This window comes from Notamacropus eugenii, chromosome 1, assembly GCF_028372415.1.
Source record: "Notamacropus eugenii isolate mMacEug1 chromosome 1, mMacEug1.pri_v2, whole genome shotgun sequence".
NCBI classification, from domain to species: domain Eukaryota; kingdom Metazoa; phylum Chordata; class Mammalia; order Diprotodontia; family Macropodidae; genus Notamacropus; species Notamacropus eugenii.
In genome coordinates this window covers 478,790,336-478,808,862 of record NC_092872.1, presented here as the reverse complement: position 1 = coordinate 478,808,862, position 18,527 = coordinate 478,790,336, and the positions used below count along the sequence as shown (strand labels likewise).

The 18,527-nt window shown below is 45.2% G+C and overlaps 1 protein-coding gene across 1 annotated transcript in view; it reads left to right on the top strand.

Moving 5' to 3' along the window:
* The first annotated feature begins 829 nt into the window (after positions 1-829).
* Positions 830-18,527, top strand: part of NIBAN2 (niban apoptosis regulator 2) — a 104,351-nt gene continuing 86,653 nt past the window's right edge. The window contains exon 1 of the mRNA XM_072632494.1: positions 830-1,095. Coding sequence (XP_072488595.1) covers positions 1,041-1,095 — 55 coding nt within the window. The 5' untranslated portion in view covers positions 830-1,040. The remainder of the gene's footprint in view (positions 1,096-18,527) is intronic.

Below are 18,527 nucleotides of genomic sequence, written 5' to 3'. Positions count from 1 at the left end.
TCACCTCTATTCCTGATCCTCTCTCCCACGTGAACTGCCCAAATCAGCCCAGTAAGAGATGGTTTACCTTGAGCCCCACACAAAGGTGGTAGCTTGGTGCCAGAGTACCTGCTGGGTGTTCTGGCCACACCTTCCTTCTGGGCACTCCCCGATTCTCTCTGATGCCCCTGGAGAGTTTTGTAAGACAGACACACCTTGGGAATCTGGGAGGATAAAGGCCGAGGTGCTTCTGAGCAGTGGGTGAGGCACAGGCAGGCTCAAAGGGAGGATGTCATATACTCAGGGGAAGGAAAGTTTATACAAATTTTTTAAAATAAATTTGAAAAATCTGCTTCTCCCTCTCCCCAACCCTGCCTGTTTTGGGGATGGGAAAAATCCCACCCAAGGGAGTGACCTTAACAGACTGGGTGGGCAGATGCCCCTCCCAGAAGCCTCTGTTAGGGTTGGCAGTTCTCTCGGTCCCTCACCCTCCAGCTCAATCTGGCAACAACTTGGGCAACATACATGCCAGCTAGTGGCGTTGGTATTGTTATGCAGGAACAGCCCTGAGGGGTTATGGAGAAGGGGCCCAAGGCTGTTAAACCCCTTCCCCCCGAGGTCCTGAACATCCTTCACCCTCCGGCACCACCGCCCCTCTTTCCACAACTTGGGGAATGCGGGAAATACCAGACTCCGGGGCGGAGGAGCTGGCCTTGCTCAGTGGCTCTCCCTCCGCTCTCCCCTCCTTCCCAGCCCAGGCTGTCTCAAAGAAAACGGCAGAGCCCCGCCCCTGGGCTCCGGGGGTGGGCCCGGGCCGGCCGAGGGCGTGTCGGCCGCGGGGCGGGGTCCCACCCGAACCAGCTTCTCTCGGCCGAGGCGCCTCGGGCTTCCCTGGGCTAGCAGGAGGCGGCCGCCGGACCCTGGACGCTGCCCGGTCTATGGAGAGAGCCAGCGGACGCTGAGCCCGCGGCGCGCAGGAGGCGAGCTCGGCCCGGGCTTGGTGGGCTGTGGTCAGCGTCTGGGGGCTGCACCAGCGCCGCGCGGGTGCCCTGGTCTCCGCCATGGGGGACGTGCTGTCCACGCACCTGGACGACAGCCGGCGCCAATACATCGCAGGTGAGCGCGCGCCGCCGTCTGCCTGGGCTTCCCTCGGGGGTCCCCAGGACAGCGCCCGGGGGGGCTTAGCCCTAGCCGGGTTTCCGCTCCGCGTCCTTCCCATCCTCCCCTCCCCATTCTCCCGCTCCGTGGCTCCCCCTGCCCCCCGCCCCTCTGCCTCCGCTCGGCTCCGGGGCTCGGGAAAGAAGAGGAGGCTCGCTTCGGGAGCCGGGCGCTAGGAGCCGGGAGCCGGGCGCCGGGCGCCGGGCGCTTCCTCTGGTGTGAGCGCTTAGCCCCAGAGGGGCAGAGTTAAGGCTAGCCCCATCCCGGGGCGGGGGGGCAGTCCTGCTGCTGGATCTCCGGGTGTGCGCCTCCCGGGTCGGTGGCAGCGATTCAGGCCCAGCTTCGACTCCCTCCTCGGAGGCTCCAGGCGTTGCTGGCTCGTGGGAGGAGATTGGTGATTCCTACCAACCTTTCCTCGCCCCGTCCGAGTGCCACCTCCTCCCTCCTTCAGCCTTCCTCTCTTGCCAGTTTGCCCTTAGAGAATGCCATCTACTCTTTGCCCTGTATATCTGAAGCTGCCAGCTCCCTGGCAGACTCTTTGCAGTCACACACACACTCCAGAAGGGTCCCAGAGCAGAGCGATTGAGGGAGGTTTAGGGTAGCATACTTTGTAATAACGGCCAGCGGGGCTGAACAGTCTTCCTGGTCTCACAGTTCCATTTAACTCTGCCATGCTTCTTCATTCCTGCCCCTCCTCCTGCTTAGCGGCAAGTCTCCTCTCTTTCCTGGAGCCTTCCCTGACCACTTCCAGCCCTCATTCCCAGGAGCGATCATCTGATAAATCCTTGTCCCTTTCGATGCCCAGCACAGGATTGGACATTTATAGTAGATGCTCAGTAAATGCTGGTACAGTGATCTTACAGGTCACTCCTCTTCGATGGATCCTACACTCAGCATATATTTGGGTCTTTACAAATACTCCAGACTCCCCTAACCAAGTGTCCTAGAGGGCGAGGATGGGGAAATAAGGTAAATGAGTGTTAGCTACTGTGTCTCTGCTCCCGTAGATTAGTTTTCTCCATCTATTAATAAGTATTAAAGAAGAATGAGGGTGTGGTGAGGCACAGGGCAGGGTGCTTTTGGGTGCCACTTTGGGTTGGAAGCTGGTTTGGGGCCTTTGAAGGGTTGAAGGCTGCCTGCTAACAATCCAGTCCCCAGCTTTTCTGAAAGTCCGGAACACATACTCAGGGCACTGGAATGTGGGACGGACACCATCCAAGCAGAACCCCTTAGAAATTCCAGTGTAGGTGCTTTTTGCTAATCTACTGTAGATACTTTTTGTTAATTTATTATAAATGCATTTCCTACTACTCTGGCCCATAATATTTACCTTTCCTTCAGTAAACTACTTACAGAGTGCCTACAATGTGCGCCTACTATCCTAAGGTCTCTTGAGGAGCTTGGAGGAGATGAATTGTATGATACCAGAGAGAAAATGATAGTGCCACAAAAGAGGTATGAACAAGGCTCTGGGAAACAGAAATCAGGTTCCCAAGACCTTTCTTCTGTCCAAGCTGAAGGGATTTTTGGTGAGGTCCAGCTCTATTGAGAGCTGTTTATGCAGATTCTGCTCTGAGGAGGTGTAAAGGAAAGACAGGGTTGATCTCAAGCTCTTACTCTCTATCCCCCTATCCTATGTCCTGCTTGCCTACCCCACACCTCCATGATACCAGTTGAATATGCTTTGCTGAAACCAGGGTGGAGTGTAGGGATGCCTTCTGCAAAGGCCTGCTTTTTTTCAGCACTGTTAATAACCCTCCTTCAAATGCCTTAAATTCCTGATCCAGCCCCACCTGGGGCCGAAGTCTGAAAGGGGTCAGGGGAACGTAGGATCTAATGCCTTACCTCCCACTGACCTAAGCAGCCTTGGAAATGCTGCTTCCAGAGACTAGGGGTCATTTTATCCTCTTAGGGTCCCATAGACTCTGCCTCTCTCCTTACTTCCCCTTTGGGGACATTTTCATTTCAACAATGAAACTTCAGAGATCCTATATAGTACCTCCTTTTCTAGCCCGTTTAGAAAGTCACCTTTAGGAGCATTCCTTCCCACAGATGCCAGGACAATATTTGTTATCCTGAAATTTAGTTTCCTAGGGTAGGCTTTCCCCCCATAAACCTCAGAGCAGGTGAAAGCAAGGTAGCAAGTCCTGGCAGAGGTCAGGAGCTTTCAAACTGTTGATAATGTTTTGTTTATTCAGTCTCTTTCATCCATGAGTTTCAAAGCAGCTTGCAAGCATCAACTTGCTTACCCGTCAGTATCCATGTGGGGTAAATGGCAGACCTGATCCCTCTTTTAGGATCATGGAACCAGGTAATGAGGCCACTACTTCTCTAAAGTGTGGTTGTCCCAAGCTCCCTCAAGCTCTCCAGCCTCTCCCCTACTCCTCCAAAAGCTGGCACTTCAACCTCCATAGCAACATAAGACTCTCAGTGTTGCCACTTCAGAGATAGCAGTCCAGCTTTTAACTTTTATTATACCATAGAACTTGAAGAATGGCCACTTTTCCGTATTTTCTTGGACAGGATAGCATAGGGAGTCTGTAGCTGATAACTAAAAAAAAACCTCAGAACAAGCTTATGAAGTAGGGGTTGTATGCTCCTGCAGCTTCTGGACCAAGTAAACTGTCTACATAGTGGTGGTAGTGAGGATCACTGCTCAAGGCAGTCTTGTATAAGAGAAAATAGTCTTATTCGGTATAGCATTAGAGGGCAGAAGTAGGGCCAGTGAATGAAAGTAACAGAGAAACATTTTGGCTCAGTGTAAGGAAAGACTGTCCAACAGATCTAAAATAGAATATGAACTACCCTTCAAGGTAATGAGTTCCCTATTACTGGAAGATTCAGTAGAAGCTTGAGCTACAGAGCCTCTAATGCATCTTCTGACTCTGAGATTGTGTGATTGTAATTTAGGACCCCTTCAAGTCAATTGGACCATAGTTGGTGAGGGAATGTAAGGAGAGACAATGCTGTAGATAATTAATAAGTGTTACATGCTGATGTATCTTTGATACTTGAAAGTATAACAAGTTTTAAACTTTTTAAAAAATCTTTTAAAAAAAGTTTGTAGTTATGGGGTTGTCCACAGATTTCTCTTGAGGTAAAGGAGGCCTGTGGTTTTTAGCTTCATGTTTATACTACCCCAGAGACATGTAGGTGCCTAACTTGTCACTTAGGACCAGGAAACCACAGTGAACAGGAAGTGATACCCAATGGACTGTTCAGTGGGTGCAGTGGGGCCAGAAGAATGTGGTTTGGGTATTTGCCTTGTGATGAAGGCTTCACCATCCATGCCCAGATATTGATACCATCTTAATTTTGTGTGGTATTGCTTCTATCACACAGCATTGTCACACAGTAGAGGTCTGTTTGATTGGTGATCTGGGCATGAATATGGGATAGGATCAGTCAATCATCAAGCATTTATTTAAAAAGCTCCTATGGGTCAGACTCTGTGCTGAGGGCTGGGTATACAAAGTACAGAAGGGAGAGTTCCTGGCTTTGAGAACCTTACATTCTGTTGGGGAAGCATTTGTCCTTGCTTTCAAGTACATGGGAATCACAAATTTCTGTACTATTCTGTATCCTATAAAAGAGCTTCTTGACCTGAGGTCCATGAACTTCAAAAAAAATACTTTGATAACTTTTTCAATCAATTAGTTATAAATGAATTATAATTCTCCACATTTTATTTTATATATTTAAAAACCTTATTCTGAGAAGGGTCCGTTGACTTCACCAGATGACAAAAGGGGCCTATGTTTTTTTTTTTTTTCAAAAAGTTGAAAACCCCTACTTTACAGGATGATAATTCTCCCCACAAAACCATAGAGTTTCAATACCTGTCTTGCTGTATGTGAGAGCTAGGATATATGTGGTTTGCCTAACAGAGTTAAGAATGAAAGGATCCAAATCACCATTGAGCCTTGCACATAGTAGGTGCTTATTAAATGTGAAATTGAGTTGAAATCTCCCTCTTAATAATACCTTTTTTAGAAGGAAATCTTTAATTAGTCAGATGTTTCAGGGTTATAATAGTCTTTTAATTTTTTTTTGTCTAGTCACTTTAATTGCCAGAGACACCATCTTTCTCATTCCCACATCCCTTCCCCTACTCCATCCCCCGCCCCCAACTCAGAAAAACTTAATTCAGCTTAACCAAGGCACCCTGCTCAGTGAGCAAAATTGACTTTGGAGCCAAGCCAGATGAGATGGTTGTACTGAAGGAAGAGGAGAGTATTAAGGGATTTGTCCTTGAGCAAGGAATTGCTAAAGCTGCCTGACTTTGACCTCCCAAATGTACAGCTGCATTGGGAACAGATTGAAGGATTTGTAATCATCCATTCCCTGCCCTTGACAGCTCCAGCCTTGACCAGCACAAAGTATGTTTGGGGAGCTTCACGTGATACCTGAGATCCTGAATCTAGAGGAGAGAGAGGCCATTCCATCTCCTGATCCATGCCCTATTGGGTGCTGTGGCTGGATAGATGACAGGCCTTGGAAGATAAAAAGATAGGCCTGCAGGGGCTGAGTGAGAAGGGGAGAGGGAAGAGATCGTCATGTGTCAAAAGCTCTTGTATAGGTTGCACCAACACATCACTCCCCTTATTACTCATGTCTGAAACTCATGAACAATCTCCCTTTGACCAATGCTAGTCTCCTAAATAAGCCTCCTCCCCTTCCCCCTCCACTGTAGCTCATGACTCATTTAACCTCGGGTCTCCTCTAGCATCATCCTGTGGTTTCATAAATTCCTGAGCAACATTTTAGATGTCCCCCCCACCCCCACTTCGCCATTCCACTTCCCTGACTAGGGGAAGAAGGGTTTCTGTAGAATGGGGTGGGCACAGCTTTAGGGAAGGATTAGGGCAGATGCCAGGGGTTTAATACCTTGCAGGTGTGGCCATTCAAGTAGTTGCTGCTCATGGAATCCTAGAATCAGGGCTAGAGATCTTAGAGGAGGGTGGAGAGAAGGGAAATGGGATGGTGGTGGCTCAGGACCCTAGGGGAGGAAGATAGGAAACGAAGGCAACACCTCTAGTCAATAAATGCTACCTAGAAGTGTGTGTGTCTGGAAATCCCAGAAGCACCTACAACAAGTGTGCTCTGTACTTGACTTCAGATGACTTTAGATCATGGGACACTCAGAAAGAAGGGAGGAATGATTTGCTGATTAGAAAGCATGAACCTCTTTCTTAAGCAAATATACTACACGGAGCCCAGATCAGCACGGATACAGTGAATGGAAAGAACCTGAGCTCCACTGGCAGAGATGAGGATAGCAATAGGGTCCACACCTGTGACTTCACTCCCCCTAGCAATCAGTGCAGGGTGGTATCTCCTCTGCAGTTTAGTCTTAGAATACTGTGCAAAGTGGTTCAAAGCTATGTGACTTGCTCAGGGTCCCAAAGCCAGTATGTGTCAGAGTCAGAACTCAAACCCATAACTTTCAGACTCCAAAGCCTCTTAGGGAATGAGTAGAGAAAGTACTGACTTCAGAGCCAAAGGACCTAGGTTCTAACCTCACCTTTGACACTATCTATGTGACCTTGGACAAGTTACTTAATCTCCCTGGGTCTCAGTTTTCTCCTCTGTAAGTCAACAAGTCAACAAGCATTTGTTAATCACTTATTATATACCAGGCACTGTGCTAAGTCATCTGTAAAATGAAGGGGTCCTTGAGGGTCTCTTTCAACTCTAGATCTGTGATCCCAGAATCCTTACAGCTCCCACCATGGTTTGAAACTGTTGTGTTGTATAGTCAAAGAATGGGTATTATCACGAATTGGAGACTTTTACCAGCAGGAAACATCCAGTCTCTTTATTTGGATGGTAAGTGTTTATCTTCTTAATCTAACGGGCTGCTGGTGATAACTTGGTGGCTAGCTGGCTTAGCAAGACTAATAAGAGTTGACTGCCCAAGATATTCCCAACATAATACAGAAAATCTAGCCTATACATAATTGTAATATCCTAACTTGACCCCAGTGAAGAGATATAAGAATACGTCTCCTCTTCTTTGCAGAGGTAGGGGGCAATGGTTTGGAACACTGCATACGCTGTCAGACTTGGTTGATGCATTAGTTTTGTTTAACGGATTCTCTCTCTTTTTTTCTGCTTTCTTTCTCCCTCCCTTTCTTTCTCTCTCATTCCTAGTGAGTAGAGGAAGGGATGTATTGAGAAATGGAGGTGATATAAAAAATAAAAATAAAAGTTCTCAATAAAGAGGACAAAAAAAATCACAGTGATGTCCATTATCGTCTACACATTAATAGCCACATGTGTAATTGATCTACTTGCCTTAAGCAATATCTATCCATATTTGGGGGTTATGGTTCTTTCCATTTTTTTTCACACTCTTGCTTTGTGTGACCTTGGGCAAATCACTGATATCTATATATGTCTGGGATGGAGTCTGTAGGGGATAGTGGGGGATAAATGGAGGCACTGAGCTGAAACATGGCTGGCCTTCCTCTGCTCAGGCAGGAATCTTTGGGGAAGAAGGACACAAAGAACTCCAAAGTGGAGCTCATCTGCAGAACACCCACCTCCTATGAGCAGTCTGCTCTTGTGAAAGAAGTGCTAGGCAAGAAACTCGGAAGATTGACTAGCTAGTACCGACATTAACTAGTTATGTTCATTTGTGTGAGTCGTTAGGCTTTGCTTCCCTCTTCTGTAAAATGATTAAAGGGGCAGTATGAACCATGCTCATGGACCTGGAACCAGGAGAGGTTTGGATTGGTATTATACCTCTGGTAGTCAATCAGCAAGCATTTATTAAGTGCTTCCTATGTATCCAGCACTGTGCTAAACCTTGGGAATACAAAGAGAGCCCCTTCCCTTAGAGAACTTACATCCTAATGGCAGAGAATGCATGTAAATAACAAGATACATACCAGATCTATACAGGGTAGATGAAAGGTAATCTCATAGAGAATACTTACTAACTCTGCAACCCTGGGTAACTCATTTAACTTCTCCAAACCCCAGTTTCCTCATCTGTAAAATGGGGGTGATAATACCTTTCACAAAGTTATTAGGAGGATCCATTTAGATGCCTGTAGAGCCCTATATAACAGAGTAGTAGGTGAATGTCAGCTATCATTATTAAATAGATATGGTCTCTGTGGAGCTCATAGTCCTATTGGAGAGAAAAGGAGTAGATGCATAGAAAGAGAACTAACAATAGGAAATATTTTGTGCTGGTGGCTCATTTGTATGTAGGACAACACACTTAAGCGCTGCAGGATTGTAGAAGAAGATCTCCCTGTGGGCTGAGGCTGTCAGGAAAGATTGCATTGACGAGATCAGATTTGAGCTGGGTCTTGAAGGATGGAATGCCTTCCTAGAGGTTGGAGGAAAGAACATTTCAAATAGAGGAAAACTGCCAGAACAAAGAAAGGATAACTGTGCAAGAGGTAATAAGAGGACGATGAGCCGACTTGTCTGGCTGGAGCAGAAGTTTCTCATAGGGTTACAGTGGGAGGTAAGTTGGAGCCAGATAATGGAGGGCCTTGAATGCCAGGCTGAGGAGCTGAGATTTAGGGATCAAGCAGGCAACAGAAATTCACTGAAGGTTTTTTAGAAAGGGCCACCCCACCCCCTAGCCCCCAGGTTCTGTTCTGGGCTCTGTGGCTTGGCTTTGGGCTCTTTCTTTGAAATGTCCTAGCTTGTCTCTTCCTGCCTGAACAGTTCTGTCTGTGTCAGACCTACTACTGGTGCAGGAGGTGTGTATGGAGGAGGGAGATTGGGGGGGTGGGGGTGGGAGGGTGGAATGATGGTGGTGTTGGTGAAAGATCTGATTTTCTGTAAACTCACCACAGCTGTTTTTTTCTCCACAAAGTAGCCTTTCTCAGATGGACCTGGTTTTAACCCATCCAGTGCTTTAGCACGGTGCCTAGCACACTGTAAGCACTTAATAGGTGCTTGTTGACTGATTGACCGTCTTTGGACCCATTCTCTTTTGGTTTTGTTTTTTTGCCTGTGATGAGGTCTCTCTGTCTCATTCAGTATTTACTGTGCCGCTATACTTACAGCAGCCATTCTAGCACAGATGGCACCGACATGACCAGAGACATCACCTATAATTGGGCTACAAAGACGCTTTGACCTGCTCTGTTTCAGACCTGGACCCCCCCCTCCTTAGGCATGCTGGTGGTCACCCCCACCCACTCATCCCCACCATCTTGAAAGTGAACTTAGTGAAAACATTCAATCACTTTAATCTTACTGTAGCTCAGAACCCTCCAAATGTCCTACCAGCCTCCATCTCCCAGTAACAGGAATTTCAGGGGTATGCCACCACGCCAGATAGGGTTTGCCTTTGGACCCTGTACCCTTCCCTCCTTTTGTGCCTTTCCTTTACCTCCCCCTCCTCTCTCCCCTCACCATGCAGGCTCCTATTGCAAGACAGAAGGAAAATGGATGGTGGGACATGGGAAAATTCTTATCTTCTCCCCTCTGGCCATACTGGTCAATTCATTGTCTCTCACCCCAGCACATCCCCAAATTCCTCTTTAAGGTTTTTGCTGCAGTCATGGGGATCCCACCCTACTAAATCTTCTTTCCTCATGGAGTTATAAAATCTTAGTGTTAGAAGTGACCTCATCTAATAACAGGATCTTAGATTTAGAGCTAGAAGAGACCTCATAGGCCAGTGACTCCAACCCCATCATTTTACAGATGAGGAACCTGAAGGAAGGCTCTAAGATGTTAAATGACTTGGCCAGTCACAGTCCCACTAAGTATCTCAGGCAGGATTTGAACTCAGATCTTTCTGACTCCAAGGCTATTGCTCCATCAAATATACCCCATTATTTTAGAAGTGAAGAAATAGAATCAGAGTTTCAGGTCAAGTGGTTTGCCCAGGGTCACACAAGTTAGTGGCAGGACAGTGACTGGATAGGAATTTAGGCCTTTAATTTGTGCTGAGTTGGATTTTTCCCCTGATCTATTCCATGTTCCTTAAAGGTAACTAAAGGTATTCCACGTGTCTTTAAAGTTATAGTCCCTGATGTCTCTTCTAGCTCTGCCTTATGTTCTGTTATTCTTGTGATTCTAATACTCTATGATTCCAATCTTCGATGAATTTCTGATAAAACCCTTTGAAGGCTTTGGAACTCAGGCCCCCCTGGGGTGGAATGCCCCTGGTGTTCTGAGATGTGGACGTTTACACTCAGATCCCAGACACTCAGCTTGTTCTAAAATTGCTGCTTTAGTTTTGCTGTCTTGGGAAACAGCAGAACTAAAAATCAGGATGATGTGGCCAGCAAGCCAAGGGGGAGAGGAGAGGGAATGATTAGTTCTCTAGGCCCAGAGGTGGGGCATATAAAGAGTATAATTTAAAAACCAAATAAACAAACAAAATACCCACAGAGCTAGGCTCTGTGTTGGGCACAAAGATCAACCCTGTGTCTACCCCTAGAGGGACTCACAATTTGCTGGAACCAGGGCATACAGACCTGAGCACACACTTATGGGAAGGCATTTTGACAGATTAACTGTATATACAAAGAACTTCAACATCTGAAGCTAGGGCAGTGCTTTTGGCAAGTTGGAGGAGGAAGCTTAAGGAAAGAGGAGAGGGAAGGAGTGTGGGGTCAAAACTGGTGATTGGGTTCTCTTTTAAGAGATTTACAGGGTAGAGAAATATTTTCTGACTTGAGAAATTCACCTTGGGTTTTGCCAGAAGGTAATCTTGGCACTCTGCCCTGGTTCAGGGTGTGATGTCTCCCTCAAGGTCCCATCGGCCTATCAAGGTACATTCTCTTAGGCTGGGTCACTAGCCGTGTGACTTTGGCTAAGCTACTTCTCATCTCTGGGACTGATTTCCTCATCTGCTAACAGTGGGCTTTACAATGGATGAGCACAGCTCATTCCAGGGAGATTGGAAAATTCTATTTTCATCTGCCTTCTTGCCCCCAATTTGGAAAGGAGCAACTATTCCCTGTGAAACTTCCTGGACCCCAGAGATGATTCAACAGATGATTCAACAATATTCAGTAAACATTTGTTAAGCATTTACTATGTTTAAGGCACATATTACCTCAGAAATATGGGTTCTGATCCTGGCTGTGCCATTAGCTAACTAGCTGAGTGATGTGGAATGAATTACTTAACTTCGCTGGATATCAGAGTCCTCCTCTGTAAAGTGAAGGGCTTGGACCAGATCACCTCTGAAGTCCCTTCCCTCTCCAGCATTCTAGAATAAGTCTGTATATCATAGCTCAGAACTTTCTAATCAGAAACCAGCTGAAAGGGACCAAGATCATGAAGTGTTAAAGCTGGAAGGGACCTTTAGAGATTACCCTGTACAGTGATTGTCACACTTCTTTTGCCCGCAGTATTATTCTTTTACAAGATATTGGAGGGTAGCATGTACTTGGAAGTGTAAGGTCTAAAGAAAAGGCTGAATCTTGTGGTCCACTCATGTGCCTGCATACCCTTTGAGTCATGTTAAGTCAACAAGTATTTATTTAGCATCTCTCATGTTTCAGGTACTGGGCTAAGTGCTAGGAATACAAAGTCCCTGCCCTTAAAGAGCTTATAGTCTAATGGAGGAAACAACTTGCAAACTATGTATGTAACCAGGAAAAAACTGGGGGAGATAATCTTTGAAAACCACTGATCTGGCCAGCCATTCAGTTACCTGGTAGGTATGTGTTGAGCACCTATCGAGTGACAACACTGTGGGGCTTACAAAGAGGTATAAGATGTGGCTTTTTGCCTTCCAGGAGTTTATGGGGTAGCTTTAGAGATGGCACTTACCCAGAAAACAGTAAGAGAGTAATGAAAGGCTGAACTGTAGCATTCAAAATACAGGAGAGGAGTATAGAAAAGAGAGAGCAGTGAGGCCTGGAGTCGTCAGAGGGTAGAAGGATTTAGGCTGGACCTCAAAGGACGAGTATTCCAATATTTCTAGATTCCATGATTCTCTCAGCATGGACCCTCCCTCTTCCCATGCAGATTGAACAGTTGATCTACAATTTAAGAGATGAACATTGAGAACATCTGTGACTGAGCAAGGCCTCTATCCCTCTACTCCACCAAAAACTAGCCTGGTGATGAAGAGTGTCTCTGGATCCTCAGACAGAATTTATACAATCATAAATTGAAATTCTGGTTCTGCCACTATATGTCCTTGGACAAATCACTCAACCTCTCTGGACCTCCATTTCCTCAAGTGTAAAGTGAGAGGGTTGGACCAGATGATCCCCAAAGGTCCTTTCCAGTTCTGAATCTATGACCCTTTGCTTAGTAGAACCATACTTAAGATTTTCTAATCTAGTAGGAGCTCCCAGGATTTATGCTCTGCTACAGCATAGATAGGTTCTTCAGGAACTTTGGAGTACCTCCAAGTCATGGTAAGACACTGGAGTAAGACAGATCTCTATAGAATAGAGCTGTCATGATAACTGGAGTGCCTAGTTGTGCTGACCTTAGCTCAGGTGATGTTTGGGCCTTCTTGTTGCTTGTATGTAACCTTCCATCTCTCATCTCTGTGCCTTTGCACTTGGCCATCCCTCATGCCTCTCTTTACCTCCTGGTTTCCCTGGCTTCCTTCAAGACTCAGCCCAAATCCCACTTTCTTCGAGAGTCGTTTTCTGGTCCCCTCCATTAGTAATGCCTTCTGTCTAAGATTACTTCCATTTATACAATATGTATCCTATATGGGTAATTTTTTTTTGTATCTTTTCTCCCCTATTTGAGGTCAAAGACAGTATTTTTATCTAGTGCTTGGCTCAGAGTCAGCACTTAAATATTTTTGATTGTCTGGATCTTCATCTGTAAAATAAGGGCATTGCTCTAGATGACTTTGGAAGTCCTTTTCAGCTCTAAATCTGATCTTATCAGTTTAAAATGAAGTAGAACAGAGCTGAGGTGGCTCTTATTTTGGGCTCAGGGGACCTACTCTGCTAAATCCAGGAATCTTTTCCAGGTAGTAATGGTAAAGGGGAGCAGCAGCTTGGGTGCCGCCACATCTCCTGTGTAGTGGTGGGGATCTTTGAGAACCTTCCCTGGCTTCCTAATTAAAAAAAAAAAATGAAGCATGCTATCTGCCATTAAGTGTGCTGAGAAAAGGATTCTAATTCTGGTGATGCTTGGGTTGGGGAAGAAAACAATTTTTTTTTTAATCTTTAAAGTATTTGGGGAAACAGGGGACCCGCTTTCCCATAAACATATCCCAAGTAGGTATGTGTATGTGGGGGACCAAATCTTTCTTAAAATTCTTTCTAAAAGGAAATATCTGTATTGCAGTGTAGACACAATGGTGTCTTTCTCCTTCCTTGAAATTATGCTAAGAGACTAAGTGTACCTCCCAGAGTTTTGTACAGAGAAATGGGCCCTTTCAGCCATGTACAGAGGATTAATGACTAGAGGAAGAAAATTTCCTCAGTCATAAAATTCTGGGTGGGGGCCTACTGAGCAAATTCAAGGGTTCGCTGCCCTTTTTCCCTCCTTTCCTGTTTCGCTGGCAAAGTTGCATCAGAAGAAGAAAAAAAAATTGTTCCTCTAGTTTAGGTCCCAAAGTGGAATCTTGTTCCCCCACCCCCATTGCCTTCCCTCCTCCTCTTCTTGCCTTTCTCCATCCCCCTTCCCCCATCGACATCCCTTTCTCTCTTCTTCTTCCTTCCCCTCCCCCTTGGGAGGAGTCTCTTTTCTTTTTTCATTTCCCCTTCTTTTTTTCTCTGTACTCTCCTATCCCATTCTTTCTCTGCTTCTCTCACCCCTAACCCTTAAGGGTTTTCAAGTGACCTTCCTTGGCTGTGCCAGCTCTACCACAGACAGACTTCATTCTCTGTTCCTCCCCAGAGAAGCAGAATGAGAAGGAGCAGGGCCCTAACACTAAGGAGAGAACAGAAAGTTTCTTTGGTGTGTCTGCTTTGTCTGTGAGCGCTTTATCCACTTCAAAGTTGGCTTTTATACAGATCCAGTCCTACTTCCCTAGCATGTAAGAGCTGGAAGGGACTACAGACTATCTAGTCTAACCCTTTACTTTATAGGAAAATTCTAGGAAATTAAGAGTCCCAGAGACTGAAACCTGAATCTCTTGTTCCAGGGATGAGTTAAATCAGCAGTCATTTATAAAGTGTCTATTCTACGCCCAAGTCTCCTGTTAGATGCTGGTTTACCAAGGCAAAAAAAAAAAAATGGGAAAGAGGATAAAGTCCTCTAAAGTAGTGTTTAGATGTAGTGGGTGGGATAGACATGAGAATTTGGATGACTCTAATGGTGATTTTTGACATCTGCTTACATCTGGAGGGTGCAATGATCCAGACTTTGTGTGGGCCATCTAGCTTGAAAACCCTTAATGTCTCTGTCTCTTTCTCATATGTGTGCATGCATATTTTGTGTGTATGTATATATACATATATGTATATATGTATACATATGTATACATATATGTATATATACATACACATGTGCATCTTATATGTGATTCTGCCTTAGGAGAGACTGACAGTCGTGTGTGTGTGTCTGTGTGTGTGTCTGTGTCTATGTATATGCAGCTAGGTGGTGCGGTGAATAGAATGCAGGGCCTAGCGTCAGGAAGATCTGAATTCCAATCTGGTATCAGATACTTCCTAGCTGTGTGACCCTGGGCATATTATTTAACCTTGTTTGCCTCAGTTTTCTCATCTGTAAAATGAGCTGGAAAAGGAAATGGCAAAGTCCAGTATCTTTGCCAAGAAAATCCCAAATGGGGTCAGGAAGAGTCAGACACGGCTGAAATGACTGAACCACAACAAAATCATATGCTCTAGTTTCTCCCAGCTCTCTCACTAAATTACTGTGTGACCTTGCTTCATCTCTCTGTATCTGTTTCCTCATCTGGAATATGAAATAGGAATAACAATTCTACCTTGATAGGTTATTGTGAGTTTCAGAAGAGACAAATGAATAGTAATAACGCTTTTGCAAGCTTTCTGGTAATATATAAATGTAAGGTGATTTAAGTAAAATCTGTACTGTCAGACCTAAATGTGCCTATTTCTTTACCCTCCTTGATTTAAGTCACTTGGACAATTCTGAAAGCTCACACGGTGTTGATTATTAACATTGTGACACCTGGTTTTATTGTAGCCTTTGCAAAAGTTAGTTTCTCCTCTCCTAAACTCCTCTAAGGAGACTACTAGACCCAGTGCCAAGGTTGGCCATGAGGAAACTATAAACCTTTTCAATCCAATAAGCAAAGCACTGTACTAAGAAGGACCTAGGGATCCACATACCAAATAAAACAAAACAAACCCAAAAAACTCACAAGCCCAAGGAAGGAGTGAACACTAGCTGATAATGGGACTAAGGAAAGCTTCCCATAGGAAACAGCATGAGATAAACCTTAAAGGAGGGAACCAAAAGGCAAAGGGGAAGAGGGAATACATTCCAGGCATTAGAGACAAGTGCTTTGCAAAGGCATGAAGCTAGCTGCTAGATTGAATGCCAAAATTGAACTCATTATCTTTCCCCCTAAACCCTTCCCCCTCCTACCAGAGGGCAAACACCATCCTCCCAGTCCCTCAGGCTCCCAGCCTAGGAGTCATCCTAGATTCCTCCTCATCTCTCACCCCCTCCATATCCAAGCTGTCCCCAAGGCCTGTCCACTTCACTTTAGCAATATCTCTCAAATGCTCCCCCTTCTCTCCTCTGATACTATCCTCACTCTGGTACAGGACCTCATCATCTTACCCCTGGATTATTGAACTAGCCTGCTGGGGTGGGGAGGTCTGCCTGCCTCAGTCTCTCCCCTCTTCAATCCATCCTCCATCCACTAAGGTGACTTTCCTAAAACACAAGTCTGATGGCATTCAAAGCCCTCCATAACCTAGCCCCATCCTACCCTTCCAGTCTTCTTATACCTCATTCTCTCACACATACTCCTTGATCCAGTGACACTAGCCTCCTGCTTGTTTGACAAACAAGATGCTCCATCTCTAGGCTCTGGGCGTTTTCTTTGTCCCTAATGCCTGGAATGCTCGCTCTCCCTCCTCATCTCCACCTACTGGCTTCCTTTAAATCCCAGGTAAGATCCCACCTTCTATAGGAAGCCTTTCCCCAACCTCTCTTAATTCCAGTGCCTTCCCTTTGTTAATTATTTCCCATTTATCCTATAGATAGCTTGTTTGTACATATTTACCTTCTTGTTGTCTCCTTAATTAGATTACGAACTTCTTGTCTTTTGACCTTCTTTGTACTCTGTGCTTAGCTCTGAAGCCACTGGCATGAAGCCATTCTCTGCCTCATTTCTTACCTAGCCTTAATCATTAAATGGATGTTGCCTCAGTCAAACAGAGACCTGTTAAAGACCTCAGCTGAAAAAGGTCAAGGTCTTTCACTGCATTGGGGTCCATCTCCAGTTGTCCTGATCTGTATCTTGCCACTGGACTCAGATGGCTCCAGAGGAAAGAGTGAGGCTGGTGATTTTACACAGCCTTCTTTCACCGCAGTCCAATTCATTTGTCATGGAATCACCTTTCTGATGTTGCTGTCTTCTTCGAGAATGAAGGACAGGCAGCGACAACAGCAGCTTAGCACAATGCTTGACACATAGTAGACACTTGATCAATATTTATTGGCTGTCTAACTGACCAAGTTTAAAGAAGAACACATAAGTCAATTTGGTTAGAGTATAGGGTACAGGCAAGGTAGTAAGGTGCAATAAATAAGATAGAATAGAGGAGCCAGATTTTTGAAGGACTTTAAATGCCAAGCTGAGGAGTTCGTATTTTAGCCTAGAGAAGTAGAAAGCCATTGAAGCTTTTTGAGTAGGGGAGTGACATGGTTAATTAAACTAGAAGATTTTTTTGGCAGCCAAGTGGAAGATGCTTTGAAGAAGGGAGAGACATAGGAAACATGGGACTAATTAAGAGTCTCTTGCAATAGGCTGGTGAAAAATAATGAAGGCCAGAACTAGGGGCGGGAAAAAAAGTGAGAAAGGCCACAACTAGGGAAGGGGTGGAGAAAAGGGGACAGATAAAAGATACATTAGGGAGGTGGCAAAATCAGTAAGACTTAGCAACTGATTGAATATGGAGAGTGATGTTTGGAGAAGAGTCCAGGGTTATGAACCTGGGTGATTGGAGCCTAAGTGAGGGTGGTGCCCTCAACAGAAAGAGGGAGATTTGTGAGAAAGTGGATCTGAGGGAAGGAGATAATGAGTTTCATTTTGGGCAAGTCGGAGCTTAAAATGCCCATGGGACCTTTGGGTAGAGATGTAGAAGAAGCAGTTGGTGAAGTGGTGCTGGTGCTCAAGAAATAAATTAGGGCTAGATATCTAGATCTGAGGAGTCATGGCTACTGGCTCCTCTTTCATTGGTGAGTTCCTGCCCAGGACCCCTGTTTCATGAAATACTTATTTCTGAGATCTATCCTGACTCTCCAGATTTTCTCCCCTGCCCCACCACTTTCAAGCTGCCTATTAAGTTTTTATGTATTGTCTTCCCCCTCCCCCCATCAAATTATAAGCTCCCTGAGGATATGAACTGCCTTTTTGGTTCATATTTATAGTACCACCATTTAACATAGTGCCTGGCACACAGAAAGCACTTCATAAAAGCTGAATGCTGGCTCTGGCATCTACATAAAGGTGATAGTTGAATCCATAGGAATTAATAAAGTAACCAAGAGGAACAATGTTGAGAGGCAGCTAGATGGTGCAGTCGAGAGAGTGTTGGGCTTGGAGTCAATACAGCCTGAATTCAAATTCCATTTCAGATACCTACTATCACCCTGGGCAAGTCACTTAACCATTCTTAGCCTCAGTGTCTTCATCTGTAAAATGGAAGTGATAATCATAGCACTTGCTTCACAAGATTATTATGGGAACTGAATGAGATGATGTGTAGAGCGCTTAGCAGACATTAAAAGACATAGAAATACTATGATAGTAGTGGTGGTGATGACCATGATGGTGACGGTGAAGATGACAGTGATGACAGCAGTAACATAAGAGGGCTTTGAACAGTCCTGGTAGCCCAGCTGTCCATGGTTAGTGGCAAGACATAATGCTCTAGGAAAAGAAACTTAAGAAGCATCATTAAGATAAGTAGGAGGAAAATCAGGATTGGGAGTGTCACCACAACCCAAGGAAGAGAAAATAACCAGGAGGAGAAGGACATCAACGGCATCAGGTGCTTCAGAGAGGACGAGAAGGAGAAGGACTGAGAATGGACCCTCAGATATAGTAAGAGATCATTAGTAACCTTGGAGAGAGAAGTTTCTGCTGAGTGGTCAGGGGGGAATGCCAGATTGCAAAGGGCTTGAAAATTGAGTGGCAGGAGAAGAAATTGAGGTAATGAGGATAGATTGGTTTTTATTTTTTCTTTCTAGTTTAACTATGAAAGGAAAGATATAAGGATATCTGGAGGGAGGATGGCTGGGTCAAGTGAAGGCTT